This window comes from Halyomorpha halys, unplaced genomic scaffold (assembly GCF_000696795.3).
Source record: "Halyomorpha halys isolate HHAL.00 unplaced genomic scaffold, Hhal_1.1 Scaffold252.1, whole genome shotgun sequence".
Lineage (NCBI taxonomy): Eukaryota > Metazoa > Arthropoda > Insecta > Hemiptera > Pentatomidae > Halyomorpha > Halyomorpha halys.
In genome coordinates, this window is record NW_027108761.1 from 352322 (window position 1) to 370108 (window position 17787).

A 17787-nucleotide genomic window follows, 5' to 3' on the forward strand; every position below is an offset into this window, starting at 1 on the left:
GGACGCCGGGGTCCGATATCGTTAGATGTGAGATTTACAGATTCTTTATGCCGTAGCTAACGTGTTAAGTAAGATCAAGTTTGGTAGGCTAGATTGCAATTATTAATTATTCCATTTTTATGTTGACAATTTTTTACAATTTACTATTGCTTTTAGTCCTCAAAGTGAAGTGTATATTTGGTTCAGGCATTGGTAGATTTCAACAAAACTCTTCTTCATAAAATAATAATTTGTACCTCCTAACTTCTCACCAATTCTTATAATAAACAATTAAAATTAAAATTGTTTTAAGTTAATAAGTTGTTCATACAGTAGAACCTGTGTTAACTAGCTAAGCATTATCCTGCCTAGTGAGAAAAAAAAAAGATGAAATAAAATGGATAGATGTTCCATTTAAAAAATCAGTAAATGTTGAAAACAATACAAACTTAAATACTTTTTTTTTTTTTTATAAAATAACAATGTTTTAAATTCATAATAAAATCTTGAAATGTAAAATTTAGTCTTTAATTTTCCTTTTTGTTTGTTTAGTTCTATGTTGAAGCAAGTGAAGCTGAAGCATGGTTAAAAGAAAAAAGGCCTCTTCTTGTATCTACAGATTTTGGAAAAGATGAGGATTCAGTTCAAAGCCTTTTAAAAAAACTAGAAGGTTTCAGCAGGGAAATAACAGCTTTCAGGCAAACAGTTGGACGGCTTAGTAATCTTAGCCATGGTTTAGTAGATCGAGGCCATTTTGACTCTGAGAAGATTGCCCAAAAACAAGTACGTAATTTTTTCTGTACCTTTTGATTTAATTTTAAACTGTAACTTGTAAAATGTATAATCATTAATAATATGTGTTCAATTTTATTGATAATTATTATAGACTGATATTGAAGAGCAATTGAGGGAAATAGAAAATCTCTGTAAAAAAAGAGAATGGAACTTGCTTGAAAGCCGAAAGCTGTACCGGTTTTTAAGAGAAGCCGAAGAAGTTGCAGAGTGGATTAGTGATCAGACTGCTGTTGCAGCTTCTGAAGATTATGGAAGAGATGTGGAGCATGTTGAACTTTTAATCCAGGTATGTCTCGTTTTGCACTTCAAATTAAGACTTTGAAGTTTTAATTAATGTTAAATTTGTTTACAAAGATTGTTATATAATGATTTCTGTTTTAGAGATTTGAAAATGTACTCAGTGGATTATCTTCAAGTGAAGGAAGAGTAACTAATTGCCTTCAGAGTGGGCAGGCGTTGATAGCTGAAGGAAATCCAGAGAGTCAAAGAATTGCCAAAAAAATGGAAGAGACACAGCAGTTATGGGATGACCTTAAAGAATTAGCTCATGCCAGGCAGGAGGTGAATTTTAAATATTTAAAGTTTATTTATGTTTAATATGTAAAAATAAATATAAAACAAACAATTAAATTTTATATAAATTTATATATTTATAATTTATTGATTTGTTTTTTCACTAGGAGCATAAATCTTATATTAATAAATATTTTTAGAAATTTAAATTTGGAAATTAAGGTTATTTCTGTATGAATTTTCTTCTTATAAAATCTATTATTGAATTGGCTCATGAATTAAATTCCAACAATTTTTTTTACTATAGGCTCTTGCTGGAGCGAAACAAGTTCATGTTTTTGATCGGACAGCTGATGAAACGATTAGTTGGATCCAAGAAAAAGATTCCAGTCTTACAGCTGAAGGTTACGGTCAAGATCTTGAGTCCATTCAAGCACTAGTTAGAAAACATGAAGTGTTCCAAACAGATCTTGCTGCTGTAAAAGAACAGGTGTTAATTTTATTCATAAATATTTTAGATTACATTAAAAGTTAGGTTAATTAAATTGGTTGATCTTGGACAAAAATATATATAGTAGAGACAAGTTCAAGTTATTATACTTTATAATTACATTTATATAAAGATTTGTCTTTTGTCCTCAGAATGTCAAAAATCTAATCTCATATGACGAAAAACCTCATATATTTTTATTTTATTCTCTTCTAAACTGGATACTTCCTATTTTTGACAAATATATAGAATTACCACTGACTGTTGAGTAAGTTTATATAAAACTACATTCGATAACTTTTCAGTCCAAGCTGAATTCTCCTTAATTCTTCTTATTAGAAAATTCTTCTTTTTATATTTCCTGTGATGGATAGACTATTCAATGCCCTTAACTCCCCTTTTGTTCATTCGATGGTCTACATCAAAATGTTCAATTATAATCTTATCACACCAACTAGGCAGCTTCTATTTGCCCAATACTGATAAATATTAGACCAAAATATGTTCAAGTTGGTTGTCCAGCTAAGTATTAGAACATAGAGATTCTTATAAATATATTATAGACCTAATTTTTTTTTTTCAATGTGTTTGGGAATTACTATTAATGGATCAACTATGTAGGTTGAAGCTGTTGTTGAAGAAGGTGGCAGACTCTCTGGGTTGTTTCCAGATGCTAGAGAGCATATTGAAGTGAAGCATGAAGAAGTTACCGATGCCTGGACACAGCTTTATGAAAAGACTGAGCAACGAAGAAGGAATTTAGAGCAGGCCGAACAACTGCAATCTTATTTCGATCTTTATCGTGATCTTATGTATGTTTTTTTGTAATTGTTGTGTACTACAATCCTAATATTATTGATAAACTTAATATTGTTTATTTTGAAATAACTCAGGGCTTGGATCAGTGAAATGATTGCTAAAGTAACCTCACCTGAATTGGCTCAGGATGTAGCTGGGGCTGAAGCACTCATATCACGGCATATGGAGCATAGGGCGGAAATCAACAGTAGGGAAGAAGCATTTAGTCAATTTTATACAACAGGCAATGCCCTTATTGAACAGGTAATTAAAATCACCTCTTTGAAATGTTTTATTTTATAATTATTAAAAAGTAAAATATTTCTTTGTTGCCAAAAAAATTCTAGCCTCATTATTTTTTAGGGACATTTTCTTGGAAATGACATTCAAGATAAGATTAGGGTTCTAGAACAAAGAAAACATCTTTTAAATGACACTTGGGAAAAACGGAAAGTTATTTACGATCTGAGTCTAGATACACGGGTATGTTAATTTAATCAGTATCATTATTAAAATTAAATATTCTAATAATCATCTGCTTTTCTTAACTTAAATTTTTGTGTAGATATTCATGAGGGAAGCAAATCTATTGGAAAATTGGATAATTTCTCGAGAACCTGTTCTTCATGATGAAAAGCTTGGAGAATCTATTTCTCAGGTTGAAGAATTGATCCGAAGACACGAAGATTTTGAGAAAACTATTGAAGCACATGCTGAGAAATTTAGTGCCATTAAGAGGATAACTTTAGTAATAAAATTTTACAATTTTCTATATATTTACATATTATATATTACTTATATATTTACATATAACAGTTAATAATGCCATTTTTTTTTATATAATTATAGCTAGAACAGGCCTTCTTGAAGCAACAGGAAGCAGAAGCTTCAGCAAGACAAGCAGAAATTGAGAGAATTGAGCGAGAAAGATCTGAAGCTAGGAAGCGAAGAGAAGTTCAGAGAATGACTCAGGTACATTATACACTTTATCTAGTTTCTATAACAGAACATTTGTTTTATTATCTTACTTTTCAATTTATGCTTTAAATTTTATTCTTATGTGTTAATCAAGATAATTTATCTTTGATGAGAAATGTGAAGCTTGATGTTTTATAAAGAGTTAAAAAATAAAGTATATATTATTTACATTTTGTTATAAGGTTATTGGTTGACTGTATAGAGTTGAGGGAAGATGGTCTGGGTGACAGTAAAAAAAAAAATGCAAGAAAATCTATTTATCTGAAATGAACATTTCACCCCATGATGTAAAAAAAACAAAAATTATTGTAAGCAATAGATACTGATGAATATGATGAAGATGACATAAAAATACATTGTAAACGATCGCAGAGCCATAAGCTGATATTAAAACTATTTTGAAAATTCATGGTCTACTATAAAATAGTCATTGTGAAAATTATATGAAAATAAGATGAACAGAGAAAAGTATAAAGAACAAATACAATGATGAATAATCAGAATAAAATGTGCAAGTGGAGTAATACCATACGCTAATAAAATAATATATATAATGCTAAAAGAAGAATATAAATAATGAAGAAGCAAATAAAATAAGCATTGTTGATCAGAGGAAAGTAATGGACAAATTAAAATACTAACTTTCCATCAAGCAAGTAAACAGAAGAGTAAAGCAACGAAAAGTGAGGCAGCAGGAGTGGAGAAATACGTTACAAATGACAGTTAAAATGGTTACTGTAATCATAAGAAACGATTATAAATTTAAATTATTGTAAGGTATTATAATTATGAAACTACAGATTTCAGTTTTCTGTATGTATTCAATGGTTTTTAGGTTTACCTTTCAGGCTCAGGATGATAGATGTTTGATCTATTGGAAGACTGATATTCTATTATCTGTTTCATTTATTTTTAGGAAAGGAAAAAAGAAGATGAAAGGAGACGTCAAGAAATCAATGGTGGTCCTGAATTATTGGATAATAAGAATGCATCTCCTTCTGGAAGGTATTATCCACTTCTAAATATGTATATATTTATTTTGTTTATTTTCTTCTGAGATTTGAGGTTGCATGACTTTTTTTTTTTTTGAACCATTTTTAATATAATATAATTACTTAATATTGTATATAGCCAATTGACTTTTTCTATCGAACATAGCAGAAATTAAAATGAACTTTATTTAGCATTATATGATTAAAATGCTTAAATTATATTTTAATTAGAATTGTATTATAAGTTATTTAGCTTGTCAAAATGATCAATATAGTAATAGCATGTCAGGTGTGGAGAAAAATTATACCCACTTAAACCATCTCTACCGTGGCATATGTAAAGTTAGATTAATTTTTTTTATAAAGTTATAATTTTAAAAGTAATATTAAAAAAATAATAAATACAGTAGTTATGGGTCCTGACACCTATTGGATCTTATAGATTACTTTGATTGCAATGGAGCAATAGACAAATATACACTGCATTGTATTACATCATAACTTTCATAACATAATATGCACAATAAAAAGAACGTGATACATAAATTGATGCTCAAATTAAAACAAATTTATCTCAACAAGGACATTCAGGGTCTGAAGTATAATTTATTACTTATTATATTATTATTAATTTAATATAATTAATTATAATTATTATTATGTTTTGTTTTCTAAAGAATCACGTTTATACTATCTTTTGAATATTTTGAGCATTCAAATTTTGTCAAAGACTCCCCTTCCTCAGCCTACCGTAACATGTGCATTAGACTAATGGAGTTGTCAGTCTGGAATGAATCTACTTTTCATATAGCACTTTTTAGTGAACACTGATCTAATATAAGAAAAGATGATTAAATTTTAATTTAACTATTTTTATTATTATTTTAGTTAAATAACTTTTGTTTTTATTCAGACTAGTTACTTTGCTAAAATAATAATAACAAATGTAATAAATCTAATTTTATTTATTTCAAGCTTAGTTATTGTTGAATTAATCACAATATAGTTTATTTTTCATCCTAACAAATAAAAAAGTAATAAAGACTTATTTTTTGTAATTTCAAATTTGTTTATAAAACCTGTATATATTTATTTGATATTCATATTTGGCTCTTGATTTACTATACTGTTATTATTTTTCTAAATTGTCATTTATATTCTGAAACGGTAATGTTTAGTTCTTTTGCCTGTCCACTCTCTATAGTACTTTTCAGGCCATGCTTATGCATCATATTTATGCACATTAATTGTTTTCATTATGTTCCACTGCATTAAGCATACATTTATATTAAAATGCGACATGTTCAGATATTGGTTTATCATTTTTAAAACAGCACTTATGCTTTCTACATGCACTTATATCATAATTCAAAGATAAGTATGCATGTCTACTTTTTTGGTGATTTTTTTATTATTTTAGTTTGGAATGTTTTTGTTTTTTTAATGGTGTTTTCTTATTACATAACTTTTGATATATATTAATCTTATAAAAACATCTCTATTTTCTTCTGAATTCTTTGTGCATTTTTGCATGTTGCATGTTAAGATTCTTATTAGCTGAAAAGGTTGCCGAGGAAAGTGAGAGACAACCAACAATAAAGCAAGAAACTTCCGACCTCTCAGAAACAGACTCTGGCTACCCAATTACTAAATCTCAGTCAACAATTTTACCCAGGTTTGGTATATTATTGTAAGCAATGTAATATGTCCTCTTCGTTTAATGAACTGTTTTTAAATTATACTGATGGCATGTTGATTATTTATATTGTTAACATGTTATTTCTATTTTCCACCCTGGCAGTACACAGATTTTCAGGTATAGCATATATAATCCATAAATAACTCGTAATAATGTAGTTTTTATAATGCAGTTATTACAGTGAATTTTCTATTATAGTACTCAATGAAAGCAATGTAAAAAATAACACATTTCAAAAATGTTAAGAAATTCTTAATTACTTATTAAAAAAACATTATATTCATTTGACAGAAATGAGAAAATTAAGTTTGTATGGAATCAGTGGTAAGCCATTCTACAAGCAATAGGCCGGAGAAGGATTCCTACTGATGTATTTCCTGGTAGATACAGCTGTTCATAATTAGATACTTGGTCATCAGCCATACCCTTCAAAGCAACTACTTTCAGTTTTTGAAATCTAACCAATTGATCCAAGTCTTGATCTAATTCTAAGGGAAGAAATCCTTACAAGTCCCTCCCACCATTCCTATTTGTAATTTATTTTTTGTGTAAAAAAATCTATTTTTTATATTTGTTGTCCCTTTATTAATTCCCTTCATTATAATTTATAATTTATGGCTTGTGTTGTTAATTTATGTATTATATATTTACTGCTAGCAATATCAGCTTACCAATACCTTGGAGCATTTATAAGGAATCTATGTTTGTTCTTTTTCTGATTCTTAATTTAATTAAATTTAATCTGGATAAATCCAAATGTCTTAATAAATATGCTATTGAAATAGAGAGACATTCTTCTTGATGGCATATTTTACAGATTTGTATTTTTTATTAATATTTTAAAAATCTTGTAGAAGTGTGTGATTAAGTATTTTATTTTGAAGGACTTCAGAAATCAAGCTCCCATAAAGTTGTAAAAGGTGTACATTGTAATTATTTTTCATACAAATGAGCATAGAAGAACTGCCTCTTTCCCCCTCCCCTATATTTGATATATGAGTCTCATCTAGTGAGAAGTTGATCCATTTAATGAAAATATATGTGTGTAATGTTATTTTTATGGTTTTGTATTATAGTAGCATTAATTATATATTTAAGCATTCTCATATTACTTTAAAATGTTTTAATAGCTATTTGCTTACTTTGTTTTTAGGCTTAATGCACAAGAGTCTCCCATTCCTCTTCAGAAATCTGGTAGTATTTCTACTTTATTTGGAGATAGGCTACGAAAAGGTAATTTTTTTCCTAGCATCCTATTTGTTTTAAATAAATCTATATTTTTGATTTATCACTTGCTTAATTAAATGAATTAAAAATAACTCTAAAACTATATTGGTTTTTATCATTAATATTTATTTATTTTTAACTTTGTTGCTTTAACTGTCTTGTGAATCAATGAAACAGTATATTTATTACCAACTTGAATAGCGATAATTTTTTTATTAAGTCATCAAAATATACTTCTTTCAATCAATTCTTTTTTTTTATATCATTCCTTATCTAAAGCTCAGTATATCAATGAAAGGATATTCCTGAATAGGCATTTTGTTTTGCAATAGAGTTTTAAAAACTTAGTTTTTCAGAGAGTAGTCAATAGTATTAAAAAGAGATTATGTATCACCAATTGGTTAATGATCGCTGAATAAGCTTAGAGGTTTTGGACGTTTTTCTTGATGGGTCTTGAAATACATAATCATTAATTTTGTTGGAAGATCGACCTATGCTCAGGTTCAAAATGAAATTTCTTCTCTAGTTATTATTTAATAAAATATTTTCACTCATGTTTTAAGTATTTTATCCTCTACACTTGAAATGTCATGTGACCCACCAAAATCTTATTGGGTTTTAAAATAAGTTTGTAGCATTTTTTATTGGTGATTTTCATAAAAACTTCAGATTCTGGTAAATATTTTTAATCAATTATATATGACCCATTTTGATCTATTACATGTTGCCATCTTTCAGGTAATTTTTTAATTCCATCCTCCTAGAACTTCTCAGATTTTTATGCAGTGAACTGCTCTATGTGCATTTTGCAGTCCTCAAGCAAATTAAGTGTTTCCCGTTAAGAGAGTTTTGAAGGGCCTGAAATAAGTGAAAATCTGTTGGGGCAAGGTCTGGTGAATAGGTTCGGTGGAAAAAATGGATCATTAGCATTGCGTTTCAGGAGGGAATCACTAATGGATATGTGGTTCAATAAATTCTTTTCCATCAAATTGTTAGGAACCCATATTTCACTCCAAGAAACATATCCTGCAGCCCCCAAATGATTTGAGACACTTGAAAGAGTTTAGCGTTTCTGTTGTTTAGCATTTCTGTGATATCCTGTGTCGTAGAGTGAGGGTTGTTTGTGATTAAATTGATTTGGTTATCATGAACAGTTGATGGTGAGACCCGAGTGCTCTGCATCTTCTAAGTCAAAATTTCTGGTTTTGAACTAAGCAAACCATTTACAGACAGTGCTTTCTCTTAAAGCATCATCACCATACACAATGTAAATTTTGCTAACCTTTTCTGCAGCAGATTTTCCTTTTCGGAAATAAAAAATCATTAAATGACTAAAAAAAATTTTTTTTCTCTTCCATTTTGAACATGCAAAATACAACTCAAAGATAAGGAATCTCGGTTGAAACTGATGCATAAAAGCACCTTAACTAATCCTTTTTTAGAATATGTAAACATTGACCAAGTAAACATGATTTTATAAACACAGAGAGGATTAATATTAGTTTATGAGTATTTACCTATATATTTCTTTTTTATTTAATTATTAACATTTCAATAATAATTAAATTTTAGCTGGAGATGTGAAGCGAGCTGAAAGTATGAAAGCTGATCTTAAAAAGCCAAAGAGGACACCATCATTCACTACTCGTAGGAGGACACAGAGTTTTAGAAAATTACAAAAGTTCCGAGGGGATGAATTGGATCAATTGCCACCTGTAGAAATTCAAGGAATTCTTGACAGGAAGCATGAACTTCAAAGTGGTGGAAAGAAGGCTGCTCTCCGGTCTTGGAAAACATTTTACACTGGTATGCATTAATGAAAAACTATGAAAATTAATTAGTACACATTTTTTCTGGCATTTATGTTGGTAGCAACATTGTATGGAAGAGTTTTGTATTAAATAAACTTCACGTGTCATGCAAACAAGCAAATAACCTATATGATAGTATGTGCATTTGAATGACATGTAATGCTTGTTCTAGGTTAATAATGTTTATGTTAAAAACCTATTGATTTAATATCATATTATTTAATTATAAAAATAATTATTATATAAAAAAGATTTTTCATTTTACATATGATCGCTGTGTCATATTTTATTTTACATGTATGGTGGATTGATAAATATGGGTATACAAATTTGAGTTTAACTGATGAAGAATACATTTTGTGAAAAAAAGAACAAATGGAAAACTTTACCAAAAAAAATACTATCTGAGTTGCCGAATACATGTGAATTACAGTTATAAAATTTGAGCAACAAGTAGAACAGTTGTATAATTTGTAAAATGGGGGTTGGTCTGCCGTTAATGGGACAGGGGGTATCTCCTTGTGATATGTAATTTTTTTTATTATATTTATACTTTAATTTCCTCATATTGATTCCATAAGAATGTAAAAAATTACACAATCTTAGTTTAGTTTGTGATAATAATGATCATATATAATTATTTGATCTTTTTTTATTTTTATTAATTATGAATCATTGTTCCTTCAGTTCTTTGTGGGCAGCTTCTTTGCTTCTTTAAGGATCAGGATGACTTTGTTGCAAGTAAGGCAGCTACCTCTCCAATCATAATTTTTAATGCTAAATGTGAAAAAGCGGAAGACTATACCAAGAGGAAACATGTCTTTAGGTCAGTTATATCTTAAATCCACTAATGCTATTGTAAGATATTAAATTGTGCGAATTAATTTGATATATTTATTTTAATTTTTAGGCTCTGTACCACAGATGGATCTGAGTTTTTATTTTTGGCTCCTAATGGAGAAGAAATGGAAGATTGGGTTAATAAAATTACTTTCCATGCTCAGCTTCCTCCTAGTTTACAATTAATGAGTTATGACGAAAACCGAAAGGTATGTTTGTTTTCTTAAAGATCACTTATTTTTCATTTATTTACATTTTGTGGTGGTTAGAATGAAAGAGAAGCAATGCAATAAATTACAAAAAGAAGAAAGTGCAGTTTCATACAATGTTTATAGTCTTTTTAACTATCTGTCATTTATAGGATACAATAAATTGACCAAGAAGAATCAGAAGTTAATTTTAGTGTGTAACAGAAAATATAGTCTCTCCTCTGCTTCTCTAGCAAGAAGACAAATATTATAACCAGCACTAAATGATCTATTATTTATTTTTAGATTAGCCAAGCACAGGGTTGGGGGGAACAATTTTTTCTTGTTTTTGTTTCTTAAAACCTCACTTAGAGTGGCCAGTTGTTGTTTTTATATTTGCATTATCAATTTCAATAATTCTGTAAATAATACATATAAAATAATATGAATTTATTAAATAGGTAGTTTCTTCTTTTGGATGAAAAATATATTTATTTGTTACCTTCCAGTACTGAGTGACCAATAATTTATGATTTTATATATTTTTATTAGGGTTCTCCATCTGGAGATAGGTTGGCTCCAGTTGGGCCTGAAGAGAGTTCTGACTCAAGCCGTGGCTCCACTCCTGAAGTTAGCAGAAGAGGGAAACCGCCTATTCCACCAAGGGGTGCCCCTCCACCAATACCTATCAGATCATCGACTGGTAAGTACACTTGTTTCTTCTATTTCATTTAATTCTGTTTTCATCTAAATCACTTTTAGATTATAAATTTTTAGAAACTTCTGGAGTATCCGTGAGACCTGTTTCATCATACCAACCAAATACTCCTATTAGTCCAAATGGTAATCCTAACCCCGAATGGAGAAATTCTACTCCAGCTAATTTAGATTATCCCGTCACAGGTATGTATTTTCTGTGGCTTAGATAGATTTGCTTGTTAGTAGTGCTTAAGTAATTTAGTTGAAAAATATTTGATTGAATTGTAGAAATCCCTCCACCACTACCTTCCTCTGCACCTCCCAATAGGCCGGTAGTTACTGCAGCTCCAACTCGTGAACCTTGGCCGACAGATGCGACCTCTTTTCGACATGGGACAAGTAAGTCCAAAATTATACTTTTTTATTTTTTATACTTTGTTATACCTGTAATCTTTTTAAATTTATAATATCATTTGAAATGTTTACTTTCATAGTTACATGAAATGGACTTTTAAATAGTTTTGTACTTTCAATTAGTATTGATAATAAATTGTTTGATGATAGCATGAATCAATTTTTACAGAGTAGTCTTAAGCTAAAGATGACTACGTAATTTGTATTTATGCAAGCCATATAGCAATAGTGACCGCACAAGACTTATATGAACAGTTAAGTGGAAATAGTTTCAAGTCTGAATGCAAGAAATGCTTTCTCAAGTGTTGCCGAAATATATTGGGTTGCTACATGACACGCCATGCTAATCAATTTTTCATTAGATATAATATCGTTTCATTGTATTTTTTTGTTTGTTTTCTTGAAAAAATTGGTGTTACAATATAATCAATGAACACCAAATTGTTTGGTTATAATTTTTAAGTTATAATATATTGGTTATAATTATAATTATTTGGTTTCTGTTCTGATATATTGGTTATATTTGTAAGAATTAATTATGCTGTTAATAATTATCCTATTTTAATTTTTAGAAATATTTATTGTCTAACATTTATAATAAAAATATATATTTTCTATAAATGCTTTTGATCTCCCACGAGTGCAGTTCAATATAAAAAATTGTAAAGAAAATATGTTTCAATTCAGTTTAATTCTAACTCTACTAATATTTATTAGCATTATAGATTCTTTGTTGAATTAATTTCAAGGATTTTAATGTTTGCTATTGATTTATTTAATCAGTTCAAAATGTTTTTTTGTTCTTAAAATACAATTATTGTTAAATATTTTGATAATTCATTTTTTAATAATTAATTTTTTTTTTTTCAGTTTATGGAAATTTACCTCAGAAGCAGGTATGCTATTCCTTTTTACTTATTATATAATCTTATTAGTTTAAAAATATATATTCAAACCAACAAAATATTTTTTTTAATTTTTCTTGGTATAATATCAGACAGTCTTATAGACTTCTAGTAGTATGAAAAAATGTTTCTTTTATCAACAACAAATTGTAATTATTTAATGATATATTATTTACGATGTATCGTACAATATGTATGTAAACTAGGTCAACTATGCTCAGACAAATTTTTATTTTTAAGAATAATTGTTTAAGTCTTCATATTCTTTTATTTCATATTTAATATTAATTTATTCTGAAATTTAACTGTCTTTATAATCATATGCCTACTGTACTTTAAAATATTTTTTCAGTTTCATATTGGAATATATGTTTTTTCTAATTGAAGATGAATAAAGATCATAATTAAATCAGTTTTAATAAACAAAATCATGTAAATATGTTTTACGTTCGAAGAATAAATACCATTAGTTTAAAGAATTTAAGAGGTTTTTCTTGTTGCCTCTTGAAAATCATTATGAAATTGTTTCTAGTTTTGATCATTGTACATAGTACAGTAGCTTGAAATAATTTAGTATATACTATGTCTATAGCGTAGTATACACATTGAATACAAATGTTATAGATACAAACTTGTTGTTTAGTATATTATATTATAAGTTGTGTAATATAATATAGCCCAGGTATGGGCTCTGATAATGGAGGATCTATTGTTTTTGTAATTCTAAGGAAATCCATTGCTATTAGGTATGCTGTAGAAAAGATTTAAAACATTTTTTAATGAAAAATTGATAAAAAAAAAATTATATCACAATATCATATCATATCATGTTATGGGATATATCAGATATAACGTTTAGATTAAAAATTCAAAATTATTCTTATATTACATATTAGATTATTTTTAATTTATAAGTTTTATATACTTTCCAATTTTTTCTCTAATATCTTCATTCATCTCTTGCAGAATGCTGGCTACACAAATAGCAACAGTAATCGTTCTGGAACATTACCACCAACGACAGGAGGAACTACAAGTGAGGCAAGGCGGCCTAGTGAAAGCTCTAGCGAAAATGAACAACAGACAAAAGACACAAGGAAGGATAAAAGACAGAATGTCCTTTCTTCCTTTTTTCGAAAGAAGAAAGGGACTCATACATGAAAAAAGGAAAATTTAAAACACAAATATTCATGAAAAAAAATTTATGTTAATGTTTTATATGTATAGTTACAGTTTTGTTTATTTTCAGTTTATAGTTTATTTATATATTTATTTCATTTATTAATTTATGTTGGGCACGTATAGCTTGTTTTATTTAATCAAATATATATTTTTTCTTTAAAAAAAAATCTTAAATCTTTACAAATTAGGAAGAAAAGAAAATGTCACCTTAACATTTTTTTAGTTGTTTTGGACTGACTGCACTAATGTAAATTAGCTTATTTTTTGTTATACATAATTTGTATGATTATTTTATCATACTCGACTTAATATATGTACCTATATAAAATTTATATTTATATATTTTGTTATATCAATGAAGTTGTAGGTGTACCATATCTATATAATGATGCATATAAAGTTAGTTATATTGATGTACATAAAATATGTAATTAAGCTGTTATTTATGTCTGTTTTGTTAATCTTTGCATTGTATTATAATCATAAATTCATTACATTCATTTGTAACATTCCAATATTTTCCCCTTAAGTGTTAAAAGGATGTTAGTTCATTTTGAAAAACAAAATTATTACTTTGAGTCTTCCATAAACTTATTTAGTTGTTTTCAATGATAAATAGTGTAAAGATGGTATATAGACTTGCTATTTTTTTTTCAGTATTAATTGTCTGTAATTTTAAAATTAATTTATGTTTTAAATATATATTAAAAACTAACATTTACTGTGCCTTAGAATTCTGTTTATATAAAAAATTGAACTTTGAATACCAAATTTTCTAATTATTTAAAAATTATAAACAGTTGCAATGTGTGTTTTAATCCTATGAGCCTACAAATTAATGACTAGGTCGTAAAATTTTATAAATTTATTTTGTGTATAAATGTAATACATTTTAGTTACCTAGAATATATGTGAAAGTTTATTCAGGTTTTTATTTATTCCCATTTTGACTAATGTATTTATTTTTAAAATTATAATGTGCTGGAGAATGGCTACTTACAGCAGTCATACTTAATAGTTATAACTGATTATTTTTGCATTTAAACAACATAAGAATCCTCTAATTCTTCAAATAAATATTTCTTATTTCTGATCTAATAATACATTTCACTAAATGATTCCATGTACTTATGTATTAAACAGGATGCCTCCTACACCCCTCCCTCACTAACCTGTTTAATTCATTGGATTTAGATTTGATTTTTCAAGTAAATAACAGTATATATAGGCAGTATATAGGGTCTGCCAAGGAGATCTGGATATCTCCATGGATGGCACTGTTCTTAACCCTCTGCATTGCAGTGCCAATAATGATCTGCCCTAGGATGGGGTGCTGGTAGCTCTAAAGTTGGTTGAGTGTTTAATTATTACAAATGAACATGACCTAGAAATGAATCCATGATAAAGAATAAGACCTGGAGTTTTCTGGATCAACAGACTTTCTCCTGCCTATATATACTGTTTTATTTTTGAGTAAATAACAGTGGCATGTGTTCGATCATTCGAGAGTATTGTTGATTTTCTAACCTGCTCCCATTCTAATTCAGTCCAACTTACTCTAGAATTTCCAGTAATGTATTTCCATATTAGAATTTCCATTCAAGTAGAATGGAGTATATTTCATGATGTTTTCTAATGGAAAATAGAATTTTAAAACAGTATATAATAGGTGAATCATGTCCTGAAACGATGAATCGAAGAAATGTAAAAGACAAAATTGTTCATGAATTCAATTTCTCCTTTGAATTTATCATATTTTGAATATCCTTTACTGGCTGATTAGAGTAAAATCCCTGTTTAAATACCTCGGTTATGATGATGGATTATTACTGGAATAATTCAGAAAACAATATAAAAAAAAAATACCCCCAAATGATGGATTACGTCCTACTGTAATGATGCAGTGAAAATCAAATCGAAATTCCAAAAATTGTTTTTGTTGGGGAAGGAAAAGTACATAGGGGAATAATCTGTATGATATTTTCAATATTTATAAATGTAAAATAACGTAATAATTATATGTTTTAATGGATGTAGTCTCCTTGGTATAAATTTTGTACATTTCTCTCTTCAATTTATGTGGAAAATTCCCTTGTCAGTTATTCATTAAACAGATTTTGAAATCCTCTGCAGAACATTTGCTTGCTAAAGAAAGAGAACCAGATATATTGATACCTGATGATCGCATTATAACTCCAAAAAGCCAATGCTCTTTCCACTCACAAGTATAGGAAGTATTGTGTTAAATATTATGATAAAAATTTTGAGTACCATTGAAAATGGATCTTCTGAAAAAATATTACAAAACCTAAATCTGGAGGAATTGAGGGAAATTTGGTTCAGATTGTTGTATTTTATTTTTTTTTTTTTCATCATGATGACTGAAGTAATTTTAAAACTAATCCAAAATCTTCAAAATAACAGCCACTAGTGAAGTATCAAATATAGACAAAAACTGTGGAAAAAGAGGACATGCATTAAAAAGGTTGGTGTTTCAATTGTAGAATAAAAATAAAAATCTGCTAAGTAGATAGGTTAGAATAGTCTCACAATTTCTATAATTTTCTTCTTCTAACTCCTGTGTGCCATCAAGCCCACTGGTCCCTGTCCCTGGCTAGTCTTCTCATCTCTAGGATGGTGCATCCTCTTGCTGCCTCTAGTTTTCCAATGTAATCAGAGTACATGCACCTGGGTCTGCCAAGGAGATCTGGATATCTCCATGGATGGCACTGTTCTTAACCCTCTGCATTGCAGTGCCAATAATGATCTGCCCTAGGATGGGGTACTGGTAGCTCTAAAGTTGGTTGAGTGTTTAATTATTACAAATGAACATGACCTAGAAATGAATCCATGATAATGAATAAGACCTGGAGTTTTCTGGATCAACAGACTTTCTCCTGCCTATATAGAGGTTATGTACAATTCCAGTAATATAAATATCATTTAGCATCATAGAGAGTTATTTTATTCAACGGAAATTGTTTAAATGTGGCTTACAAATATTTATATACCACGTTATTGCTACCTGGTCTAAGGTAAAATTTAAAGGTTCAATGCCTGTGCCAAACTGGAAGAGTGGATGAGTAAGATAGAGCAGCTGAAAATTTAACAGCTACCATGACCATCGGATTGCATCGTTTCACTACTTCTTTCTTAACATTTAAATTAACTTAATACACTTTTATTTTGATGCACGAACCCTATAGATTTTCTCATATTGCATCGTCCATCCATTCTCCTAAATAAAATTATTCTGTAAATGGTATATGCATGCGTATCCTCTCAGGCTCTTTACGTGAGGACTGGGAGAGACACGTTCCTAAAAGTAACCGATTTGAAATTAACATCACATACATAAGTATCAGTAGCAGATTTTACTGATGGATAAAAATTACCTTAATCTGTAGTAAATTTTTCGTGGTATGATCTCAATTAAGAAATAAAGCAAATTTCCGGAATAAGTTTCTAGGTTTCACCTCAATAAAAAATATATGATTTATTGTTCAAGCAACAGTAGTCTCGTAAAAACTGACTCATCTCTGACCATTGAAAAAAAAAAAAATCAATTAGTAGGATTTCAGGAACCATTCGACGTACTGACGTCTGCCAGCACTCAAATTAAAGCTAGTTAAATTTTCTATAAAACAGTTTTTAACTTTTATCTTTGTATGAGTAGTAGTTTTTATGATATTTGACAAAATAAATTCACAAAATGCTAATTTCTAGTTGTTAGGATAAAATGTTCGATTTTTAAAAAATATATCTCTGGAACCATAAGACGTACATATGTCTACCACCACTCAAAATGAAGGCAATTTAAATTAGTTTATGACAAGTATCATTTTAGAGGTAGTAGTTTTTATGACATTCGCATATGAATAAAATTTGCCCGAACAACTATAAATCAATTTATTTTAGCAAATATCATGAAAACTACTACTCCTACGAAGATAAACGTCATAAACTACTTTATAGTTTATTAAACTAGCTTTAATTTGAGAGGTAACAGAATCTGTACATCGAATGGTTTATGAGATATAGATTTCTAAAAATAAATTCACTTACTACTGATTTTTCAGTACATTTTTTTATTAAATGTTGCTTTTTAAAATCTATATCTCGGATACTATTGAACGTAAATAGCTCTATTTGGGCTCATATTTTAGCAAATTTACTCACATTAAATTATGTTCTCTTAGGTTTTCTAGTGTTGTTGGTAATTTTAGAGATATAGAGCTCCGAATGAAAAATCATTTTTTTTTTACGTTTTGAAACAG

General features: G+C 28.6%; 1 protein-coding gene across 4 annotated transcripts in view; it reads left to right on the plus strand.

Annotated features, from left to right (window-relative positions):
- Window positions 1-14603, plus strand: part of kst (spectrin beta chain, non-erythrocytic 5 kst) — a 196695-nt gene extending 182092 nt beyond the window's left edge. For 3 of the 4 annotated variants that reach the window (XM_067047074.1, XM_067047076.1, XM_067047075.1), the window contains 20 exons: window positions 532-762; window positions 866-1060; window positions 1156-1335; window positions 1595-1777; window positions 2399-2589; window positions 2671-2839; window positions 2939-3058; window positions 3141-3323; window positions 3425-3547; window positions 4470-4558; window positions 6092-6220; window positions 7398-7477; window positions 9044-9277; window positions 9970-10108; window positions 10193-10331; window positions 10863-11013; window positions 11088-11213; window positions 11298-11408; window positions 12294-12319; window positions 13295-14603. In XM_067047074.1, coding sequence (XP_066903175.1) covers window positions 532-762; window positions 866-1060; window positions 1156-1335; window positions 1595-1777; window positions 2399-2589; window positions 2671-2839; window positions 2939-3058; window positions 3141-3323; window positions 3425-3547; window positions 4470-4558; window positions 6092-6220; window positions 7398-7477; window positions 9044-9277; window positions 9970-10108; window positions 10193-10331; window positions 10863-11013; window positions 11088-11213; window positions 11298-11408; window positions 12294-12319; window positions 13295-13489 — 2994 coding nt within the window. In that variant the 3' untranslated portion in view covers window positions 13490-14603. The remainder of the gene's footprint in view (window positions 1-531; window positions 763-865; window positions 1061-1155; window positions 1336-1594; window positions 1778-2398; window positions 2590-2670; window positions 2840-2938; window positions 3059-3140; window positions 3324-3424; window positions 3548-4469; window positions 4559-6091; window positions 6221-7397; window positions 7478-9043; window positions 9278-9969; window positions 10109-10192; window positions 10332-10862; window positions 11014-11087; window positions 11214-11297; window positions 11409-12293; window positions 12320-13294) is intronic. The other variant, XM_067047077.1, reaches the window with a different exon arrangement.
- Window positions 14604-17787: the final 3184 nt, after the last annotated feature.